General features: G+C 38.0%; 1 protein-coding gene across 1 annotated transcript; it reads right to left on the bottom strand.

Moving 5' to 3' along the window:
- Nucleotides 1-2,441: 2,441 nt before the first annotated feature.
- Nucleotides 2,442-10,170, bottom strand: LOC149847996 (uncharacterized). Its single transcript, XM_090010095.1, has 4 exons — nt 9,967-10,170; nt 3,495-3,639; nt 3,331-3,401; nt 2,442-3,000 (listed from the first exon to the last, which is right to left on the bottom strand). The coding sequence occupies exons 1-4, from the start codon at nt 10,150-10,152 to the stop codon at nt 2,785-2,787; spliced, it is 618 nt and encodes a 205-aa protein (XP_089866221.1). The 5' UTR covers nt 10,153-10,170; the 3' UTR covers nt 2,442-2,784.
- Between the last annotated feature and the right edge of the window lie 920 nt (nt 10,171-11,090).

The raw sequence follows: 11,090 nt of genomic DNA, 5'->3' as shown, positions 1-11,090 counted from the left end.
TCGGGTCCAAAACAGCAAAAAATCATAAGATGTTCATACTGGATCCGGACCATTTGCATCCCTAGTTATGGGTCCAAAATTTTAAAAGTTTTGGATAGGGTTTGTGCCGAGGTAGTCTCAACCCGTACCGGTATTGACCTGAAACTCCATAAAAAGTTGTGATTTTTCTACAAAAGTCAGTATTTTTATTTATGTGATTATTACATGCATTAGCGTTCCCCCTGCCCACTGGGGATGCTTTCCTATTTGGCTTTGTTAGGCCTTTCAAAGGGCATGCACCTCAGGTATCGAACTCTAGACTTCAACATGAAACCTTAGGCGGACCCACCTAACCATGTGTGCAGAGCCCATGCGAGCTCAGCCCAATGAAATCATGAACCTTTTGTTTTATGTAGCTTTAGTATGAAGTGTTCATTAATATATGTATCCGCAAGAGGTATATGGAATGAAAGTACTTCAGCTAGAACAGCAACTGTCACGGGGACACGCCATTTTGGCCGTGTAACTGTGTTCATGGTGATGCGAGCAGACATGCCGACACTGGCACGGCAGGAACAGAATTATTTAATATTTTTACATTATATTTTATTATAGTTTAATTTTATGTTAATAAAAATCCATTTTTAATGTTAAAATATTCAGAAAATAATTTTTATTGATTAAAAAATAAAAAATTTATGTGACCTCGTGTCGCATTTTTTAAAAAAAAAATCAAACTTTCGAGTCAAACCCAAATCCTGCGTCCTGGTGCCCAGGAATCATTGTGACATAGAACAGCAATGCAGGCATCCAATTTATTAAAAAAAAAAAAACTCTCTACTTTATGAACTAAGATGTACTTGTATGTTTTAGATTTTTTTTGTCAACTAAATGAAAAGAATTTCAGCAGATCAATTTGATCCATTATACAATATAGTGGAGAATACAATGGGTCTAGCTGATTTTGGGTAAACAGTAATAAAGTGGAGGAATTTTGAACCCATATCCCCCGGGTGCCCCTCAACTCTTCCCATTTCTCTCTCTCTCTCTCAACAGATCCGAGTGCTTTCCAATGCCCAAGCACTTTCCAACCCCCACAAAACATGACCCAAATACATCAAAGTGTTATCAAATGGCTTTCATTTTCAGACAAACAAATGCCTATATTTCCTACTGTAATGATCACAGCATTTCTGGAGAGAGAGAGATGCTCAATGCCTACGGATTTTGCAAACTCACATGTCTATTCAAGTCAGTTCTTAACCCAGAAGAGAAAAGCTACAATGCAACTGATTCCATTAAATGTAACACAACAAAACTCAAAACCAAACTACAGCCACTCCCTTGCTACCACCACACCAAGAAACAGCACTTTGATCACACTTCTCACCACAGACCCAACACCTTCATAGAAGGCCAAAAGCCTACGCTTGTGCAACACCAAGAAAGCTGAAAAGCATACTCATTCCTTCCACCACTGCCAAACAGATCCTCATATCAGCAGCACAGTTCCACCAATCCTAGAGGATAACAGGCACAAATCAAGAAATGGGAAAGAGCTCTGATAATGAAGCCCCAAAAGCTCAAGAAAAAAGTATATATAGCTTACCATCTTTGCAAGAAATAAAGGCCTTCTTTCACAGCCTTCTGTTTCAACGTTTACAAAGACCGTTATGCACCAATCAGATCATATACCTCTGCAACTCTACCCAGTTCCCAATAATAACAGCAACCAATGACGACTGAAATACTGAATACAGGAAATCTATGGGGTGGCACCAAAACTGTTAGCTTTGCTTCACTAACGTACCTTGTTTCGGTTAACAGACTCCCAAACCGCATAAGCGCACCAATGGGGTGCTATTGATTATTATGGTTACCGTATCCTAACTGGCTGAGATTCAAGTTTGTAACCAAACTATCTAAAGATTCTAGTTCGGTTCATTTTTGTCTTTTTCCTTTAAATTGTTCTTGTTGGTTTCCAATGTTTGCCATAACTGATGGAAGGTTAAGGAATATCCCAAATGGAGAAATGACAATGAAGTCATGCATCATGATTTTATCATAAACAACAAAATTACCAAAGTGAATTTATATGCAGTTTTATTTGCATATTCAACCAAAAAAGAAAGAAAAGAAAACTCTCATTTAAATTTGTAGCTTATTCTATCAATATTTATTTTTCATATTTTACAAATATTTTCATCTTCAAGAAGATTTTCTGCAAAAACTGAGAAAAATATCGCATTTTAAAATTTGCCAACAAATTCATTTGCCCAAGAAAACACTTTGTAGAGGCTCGCTCCTACAGTCATCCAGTCAATGACCCAGGTTTGCAGAGCAGGACGTGTCCAACTAGCATAGTTCAGATAAAATAGAATGCCTGCACACTTTCTAGCCTTTCTTCTTGCATGGGAGTATTACGGAACCAAAAATGCTCAGGAGGCACAAAGCAAGGGCTTGGTTCAAAGACCGAGTCTCACTGCTGAGATTGAATGAAATACAGGATTTAGTTTAGACATCATACCACCCAGTAAAGAGTCTGTTAGACCATCAAATCGGCAAGTTACTCAAGAACAAACAGTAATTTTTTTATGAAGCACCGAGTCTTGGTACTGTTAAGATATGACCACTATGAATTTTGGCAATATAAACACCAATCATACAGAGAAGCCTCATCAAAGCTCAATTTCTAAGACAAGCCGACCATGCAGGGCAGTCCATCCACAGATAACTCTTGTTGGGAAACAAGCTCGATAGCACGTTCAAGCTTCCCTTCATAATTTTACCATGTAAATTTCTCTATCAACAGGTCCTTCGCATTTGTTTAGCCATAGAAGGTAGCCACTTCTCTCCTCGAAGCCTTTTCAACTCTGCAACTCTTGCTTCCTCTCTTTTAGCAGCTTCATGTGCTGCAGCAAGTTTTGATTCAAACCTTGTCAGTGCTCTCTGTCGTGCCACTTCTGCTGCAGCAATTATATCAGCACCATCAACAGCAACAGATCGAATGCGGCGTTTGAACTGTAAACCCACCAAATCAATAAGCAGAAAAACTCTCTCCCTCATAGAGGCTACAGCAGTTCACTAAAAAAATGAACAATGGATTTGCATTTGCTGAAGATGAAAGATGCAGCATGATACTTTCCCAGCATTATGTCACCAGGGAGTAATAGTAATCAATCTCGGTTATCCGTTTTGAAGATTACCTAACAAGGACCATCCAAAATGCATGAACAAAGGTCTCAAACCAACAAATTCATTCTTCGAGATTGACTACTTCACAGTTAATGTGGTAGAAAGTTTCCTATTGCATCATGTCATAAATTGTCATTCTGTGTGCAAATAACAAACCTCCTTTGATCTTTCATCAATTTCTTCGTATGGAAGAATTTTTGGTCGTTTTCTTGGTGCTAAAACTGTATCTGTTAAGAACAGCAAATCTTGCCATCAGGTTTTACCCATAGAACAAACAGAGCATCACCCACACACGAGGTGGATGCTAAGTTCAGTATCACCTGGCATGAGGGTCAACCCTGGAGGTGCTCGGCGAAATAAGCGGATGCCACTTTCATTTTGCTCAGGCTTGTCACTTAAAACTGGGATTGGGTTTTTCACCATAACTAAATTCTTGTCCAAAAAATCATGTAAAATCTTCTGAACCTGTCATCAAGTCAAACAGATATTTGATAGTTATCATTTTCCGAAATTGCAAACAAATTTTGGTACCTCTCATCAATCCAACATTACCTGAACCACATACTGCAAGTATAGCAGTGAACAATTACTAAGATTGAGAGACATGAATTATGTGTGCCTGTGAGGGTGCATGAGTGTTTATGCACACAATGTATGTGCACTTGTCCTTTGACAAAAACATGCAGTTGTTCACATTTTCTGCAAAAATCATAGATTTCTTAAAATAACGGGAAGGCGGAAAACAAAGAAAAAATACATCCACATACAATTATGTAAGTTCTGGTAGATTACTATACTGGTCCAGACACAATTGTATTTGAACAGCACTGGCAAAACCAGATTTGAGATCCACTACCAATAGGCAACAGCTCATGCTTTTAGAAGCAAAAATGCAAATGAAGGCAAGCCAAGCCATGGCCTAAGATCAGGATGTGCAAGATCAGCTTATCACACTTACATTACAAAGGTGAAGGGAACAAGATTTGAATATATGACTTGCCAAATGCAAAAGGCACACTGATGTGCTAACACTATCTTTTCTGTAGAATGCCATGTAAAAACTATGTGCATATAAATGTTATTTCCTTAGCAAGCCTACCTGGGATGGGTTTGGATCTGAGACCACGTAGTCTCCAACTTGGCTGGCTTACGAGACAATGTTGAGACTGTACTCACTAAATGAGTTCGAGCAAGCCCTTAGACAAGCCAAGAATAAGCCAGCTACATGTGGAATGCCTCGTTGTCCATCCCTATTTAGAAGTCATGATTTTGTTTCAAGAAGCATAAAATCCATATAAAACAAGTGCACAACAATATTTCACCCTCAGGCAGCATAGCACAACCTTTGTTGAAGATCAGCTCATTTATTTTTTGAACGTGCTTGAGCCGAGCTTAAATGGGTTGAGCCCAAGCTTAGCTCGGCTTGTTGTGCATACCTTGAAATGACTACCTGACAGAGGGGAGACCTGAATGCACTCCCCACAGTGTATGCATTTGAAATATTCTCTTTTTGTAGGTTTGCTTAATCTCTACCACCTATCACAGATTGATACCTCATCCTTCTACTTGTTCCTTCTAAGCTCGCTTCAGTATTTGCTCCCCATCCATCTAATCTCTTTCTATATCATAACAACTTTGTTGTATTGGCCATCTCTCTCTCTTGCATGGGCGTGTGTATACACAGAAACGTGCAATATTCATGCACCTGGTCACAAATTTTAACTGTTTAGCTTGACATCAAATCCTTCCTTGTTTCATAAATTTACACTAAAAAGTAAAGTGTGTTGGTTCAAGGTTACATGGAGGCTTCTCTATGAAATACATCATAGTTAGGTGTTCAACGATTTTGTCATCCCTGGATCTCATCCATGTAGCCGCACTGAATTGACAATGGTATCTGGAATGTCCTGTGACATTTGACATGTTACGAGCTGAGCTTGAACAGGTAGTCCAGCTCGGTTAGGCTCGATAAACCCGATTAAGCTCGGTTCACATAGTTATATAAAGAAATTAGATTTTATACATGTATATTATTTTTCTTTACATGAACACAAAAAGAGGTGTTACCTTAGTGGGTAAGTCTTTGGACTCTTCTGAGAGTGACCTGGGTTCAAATCCCACCACTAACGTTTCTTTCAATAAATGCTTTTGACATGAATTTTAAAAAAACTTTGAAAATTTTTTATAATTGTGTTCAGCTCGAGCCGAGCCGATCCCGGGCATAGGCTGTTCAAGCTCGGCTCGAGCTCAAACCAAGCTTCAACAGCCAGTTTTCCTTCTCGAGCCAAGCCGAGCTGAGCCAGCCCAATCTTGGCTCGAACCCAGCTCGTGTGCATCCCTAGTCATTTCCACCTGGCTGCTTCATCAGAACCAGAATTGGTCTCATGCACTCAGAAATCAAAATGTGAGACAAAGAAGTCGTATCTGTAACCATTCTTTAGAAAATGCTGAGAAATTCTTCTTCAATCTTCATTAATCCCGCCTAGGCTACCTCGGTGCATGTCTACTGCCTAGGAACCTAGTCAAGTACCTAGATGAGGGGACGCCAAGGTTGATATTTTATCTTTGTTTTTTTAAACCATTATAATCATATTTTGGTTGAGTATTTTGAAACATTTAAGTTTTTTAGTGTTTTTAGATTTTTCATGTTTCTATTTCAAATGATTACATTATTTTGTGCAGTTATCAGTATCGTATCGTATGATACAATACAGTGTATCACAGTATCGCTGGTCCATGAGGTACTACTATATACCCCCTTGAATCGGAAAATGCAGCATATCTGACCGTATCGTAAGATACCGCAACTTTTTCACTTTTTTGTGCTGAAAATTTTCAAGCAATTTATGTTGGATCCTTTTTCACTTTTAGTGACAACTTTTTATATAAATAAGACTTTGATAGAGTCCTATTCACTTATTTCATAAGTTATGTGAACATATTAAAATAGAAGTTTCTTCTTGATTTATTGTGATTAGTAAGACAAGAAAGAAGAGAAGAGAAATATTATTACGGAAGAGCACACATTATTCAACTCTTGTGCTTATTGTAATTAGTGAAACTAATTAATGAAGACATTATGAAACTTCTCTTTTTTAATGCTTACTACATAGAAATGACATTATTTCCATTTTTAGTTTACTTTACTCTTTTGATATATGTAATGGATACATTGTTATAACATTATAATTATAGCTTTTATATTTGATAATTTTTACATATTTATTCATGCTCAATTTTCATAATTAAGTTTACTTAATATTGTAGTCTGACTAAAATGTGTTTTAATTATCTTTGTGGACATATTTTTAATTTGTTTAGGTATTTTAAATTTTATTTTATTTTTGTATTATGTGATTATTAGAATTTTTTTACTCAAAACTTTTTGCTTTTGCTTATTATCTAAAGTGACTCTTTAATAGTAAACCTTTTGTTTTGTTAGTTGTTAGTTGTTAGTTTGTTACAATATCGTTTCACATGTTATAGTAGTACATGTGTATGTTTAATTGTTCATAATGCTTAAATTAGATTTTTTTCTATTTTATTATATAATTTTTTTCTAAATTTTTCTGATATTTTGTGCATTTTTTTATTTTTTATGATTTTTTAAATGGGGTTTTTTCCATATCTTATGATACGGTATGATACACCTGTATCGCCAGCCCTTCTGATACGATAATTACAACATTGATTTTGTGAGTCCCTAGTCGATACAACTAAACAAATATTTGTCTAGAGAACCACAAAACTATAAAAAAGTCTCGGCCTTAATACCCTTTCATAAGGAAGAGGATAGGCTTCATTTAGTAATATAGTTAAAGGACGGTTATTTTGAAAGGTCATATAGCCAAAGGACAGTTAAGTAGCTCATTTTAGGATGGAATTGGTTGTGGTTTATGTTTGACTCCACGATGAAACGTGACCCTTGAACAACAACAATCTCCCACAGTCAAGATTTAACTTTTTAACAATCTCCCACAGTCAAGATTTAACTTTTTAACAGCTTCTTTTAGAATTGTCATGAAAATGGAAAAGCACAATCTTTAATGGTCAACATAAACAAAGATAAAGCAAAACCCAGACCAATCCCAACTAAAGCCAACCCTAACTGGGTTGACTGGCCAAAGCCATGGCCAAGGAAAAATCAAGTTGAACCAAGCCGAGCTAGAACTAGATCCAGGGCCAGGGGCCAGAGCATAAGCCAAAATGCAAACGCAAATGCACATGCATTTCATTGGCCTCCAAGGGTCTTACCCTGTATGTGCAATCCACCCTATATAAAGTCAATTTGCTCATCATTTCAATATGACTAAACATTTCGTTACTTTGCAAAGTAGTTTTAGCGGGACTAAATATTTTTCTTTTATGGAGAGAGGCACATCAGACATCTGCTAGCCAAGTTGATTCCTCTATTTTTCAAATATTACAACAATTTCTAATAATGAGTCGTACTGTACTAATTTGCTGATTACATTTTTTCAACCTTTTGGCATGCAAGTTGGGGTTAGGTCGACCTTATCAATGCAATTGTGTTACATGTCTTAAAGGCCTGGAAACCACTTAGGTGGTTTATCTTTCCAGATTTTGTCCCTTCATACAACTTCCAATCTAGCTAGGATTTTTGCTATATAGGTGCGGAATTTAGGAGTCCATGAACATTTAAATAAAGAAAACCAGTAGGTTTGGCATAGAGTATCCTCTTGTACCATATGCAGTCACTGTCTACTTATGAGTGCACTATTGATAAGCTTCACAACGTCTATCTAAGACATTTCCCAAATCACTTGATGATTCTCTGGAATTCACCAATTCTGCATGCGATGAATGAGCCTTTTTTCTTATCCTTCATGATTTTCTCTTCTCCTACAACTTCCAATCTAGATACGATTTTTGCTATATAGTTGCATAATTGGGAGTCCATGGACATTTAAATCAAGAAAACCAGTATGTTTAGTTTATCCTCTTGTGTACCATATGCAGTCACTGTCTACTTATGAGTGCATTATTGATAAGCTTTATAACATCTATCTACAATCATTCCTAAAGCACTTCATGATAGACTGGAATTCACCAATTCTGCATGTGATAAATGGGCCTTTTTCCTTACCATCCAACTCAATGCTATAGTAGGCACCCAAGTGATTTGAACTATGAATTCAGTAATTCATTTCTAAACACAAACCAACACCTTAGTTCACTATAATGGAGATGGGACCAATTGCCTGGATAGCCAGATCATGAATGTCAAATAGATACGTTGGTGGATACAGGGATACAGCCATTTTTATCAAATTTTCCAATGACTGGTACATAAGGGGATATTGTATGAAAGTGAAAGTGATTAGTATGTTTGGATACCAAAAAATGTTGTCTTAAAATATATTAATAATGAGATATTGTAATGTGTAAGTATTTTGGTATGCCAAACGTGGGATTATCCTCTCTAATGTCCTTCAAAAGGATGAAACTGCCAGCAGTCTTCTCAAAAGGTGGAGCCACTACTCTCTCTCTCTCTCTCTCTCTCTCTGGATACCGAAAAATGGTGTGTTAAAATATATTAATAATGAGATATTGTAATATGTAAATATTCTGGTATGCCAAATGTGGGATTATCCTCTCTAATGTCCTTCGAAAGCATGAAACTGCCAGCAGTCTTCTCCAAACCCTCCCTCCCTCTACAGTTTCTCGGAAACCAAAAGACCACTCCTACACCCATTCTACCCCCTCGTCTTATTCTATATGTTTCCAATGAACTCCAATATCGCAATATAGCAACAAGTACATAGTACAATCTATTTATTCCAGGACCACCAATTCTAACAGCTGAATTATCCAAATGTACACCAAAAATAAAATGCAAAAACATGAACTTCATAACATATAACCTCAAAATAAATTACAAATAAACTCTCCATTTTCTGAAAGCAACAAAAAGATGCTTTATTGTTTTGAGACTATTTAACAGTAGGTAGTTTCACCCAAAAACGTATATGTGAAACGAACTAAAACGCAAGCATTCTCTAATAAACAGGAAACGGAATTTCTTGTTAACTGCATAACTACGAAGATGCAGCCTCACATCCATGATTCCCCAGCGACAGAGATAAATGCAGGAAATAATGAGGCTCGCAGCTCGCTTGTATACCACACGTTCCCAATTCCACAACAGGCTTCCTAGCTGCTTCATTGAGTCCTGTGGTCCATTGGGCAATTCTTCCACAATGGAATCTGATAAGTGAGACACCATTGTCAAGGAAGACAAAATCAAAGCAAAGGGGTTACTTCCCGTCGCTTTTAGCGGGTTACCCCATTATCAAGCCGTTGTATTTGCTTTCACCATCAAAACTAAACAATTTATACAGTCCCCATTTCTCTTCTATCATTCAAACGCAATATTTTTGAAGTGGTTGGTAATCTTGGTTTTCGTATCGCATTTCCGGTTTTCCTTTTAAAGGGTGTTTAGATGCACCCACTTATACAGAAAAAGTGGAACAATCTGGGGATTTGCATCCTAACGCCCAATGCGATTTTCCAACTTATCCTGCTTAAATGGATAAGTGGGTGCATCGAAACACCCCATCACAGTAAGAATGCAGGAACACCATCCTCACCCAATTCTTTGGCTGGTGAAACCCAAAACTTATATTTCGATTACACCTGAAAAAAGGAAAAAGAGTCGCAAGGGAACAAAAAAAAGTGTGGAAGTTGACATGGTGAAGAAGTATATGCGGTTTCAATATATACAATCAAGAGGATGATGGTGATACTTTGTGAAGGGGAAAAGAGTATAACCTTCAGCTTGTAGGGGTTGGGTGGCCTCGGCTTAGCCTCCTCGCCGTCGTCTTCGTCGGAGTGACTATCGTCGCCGTTACGATTCTTTGTGAGGGAAGGCGTGGTCGCCTCCGCCGCCATGGAATTGATCGCCGACCTCCACTCTTCATCGCCGTCCTCCTCGCCACTGCTGCTGTCGTCCCTCATGGCGCCTCTCTCTCTCTCTCTCTCTCTCTGCTTTTTTAAACCGATAATTACAAAATCTCTTTAGGAGAAATTCGCGATAGGTAAAATACAGCGATATTTTGAATACCAGCGAACTATTAGGGGATGTTCGGTTGGATCATTCAGAATCGCTTTCTCAAGGGAACCTGGGAAAGAGATTCTAATAACCTGAAATCTCATGTTCGGTTGAACATGAGATTTCAGGCAACCCGTGATTTTGATTTGAAATCACGGCAACCCCTGAGATTTCAAGGGTAAGTTCGGGTGCCTATCATTCTGATTCTAAATCCCAGGGCAATCCGTGAGATTAGTGTCCATATTCAACTGAAACCCTGCCCCAGGAGGGGTTGGCTTAGTGGGGTGCAGCCTTGGCTGCTAGACAGGCAGTCAAGGTTTGATTCTCATGGGCGTCGTTTCTCTGCGGAAGCCAATGCGCAGCAGAGGTCCTAACCTTGAAGATTTATGCTTCCGGATAACCATAGGTATGGCAGGCTGAGCCAGCGCGATCAGATCTTCGTGCCAAGTGCAGTTTCTTCGAGTTATAATTCAAAAAAAAACAAAACCATGAAACCTAACAAAAACTTGTCTAAAGGATAAATAATTGTATTGAACAGAGAGAACATTGTCATGCTATATAACAATTGAGTCGGATCCAGTATAGAGTTTTTGCAATTGAGTCGGATCCAGTATAGAGTTTTTGCAAATTTTGGTTGTTCCTGATTTGACTCCCCCATGTATTTAGTTGTTCTGGATCTGTTGCATCCCTTGCTTCTGGATATAAACCCTACCCTCTGCACCAAATATTTTCTTTGCTACCTATTCGGATCCAGGACCTAGGTTTTGCAATTTTTGACTGTTTAGGATCTGACTCCCTCAAGTATTTAGCTGTTCCGGATCCAAACTGTTTCTCCCACCTGGAA

Source organism: Nuphar pumila, chromosome 1, assembly GCF_984573655.1.
Source record: "Nuphar pumila chromosome 1, dmNupPumi1.hap1.1, whole genome shotgun sequence".
Classification (NCBI taxonomy): Eukaryota; Viridiplantae; Streptophyta; class Magnoliopsida; order Nymphaeales; family Nymphaeaceae; genus Nuphar; species Nuphar pumila.
Note: the sequence above shows the minus strand (reverse complement) of the source record. Positions and strands in the feature narration are given on the sequence as shown.

Excerpts from the sequence above, each read along its gene's own strand:
- LOC149847996 (XM_090010095.1), bottom strand. The coding sequence starts at position 10,152 with ATGAGGGACGACAGCAGCAGTGGCGAGGAGGACGGCGATGAAGAGTGG. Across the intron at positions 3,640-9,966 it reads CCAACCCCTACAAGCTGAAG|GTTCAGAAGATTTTACATGA; the intron begins GTTATACTCTTT and ends ACTTGATGACAG. Across the intron at positions 3,402-3,494 it reads AGGGTTGACCCTCATGCCAG|ATACAGTTTTAGCACCAAGA; the intron begins GTGATACTGAAC and ends TGTTCTTAACAG.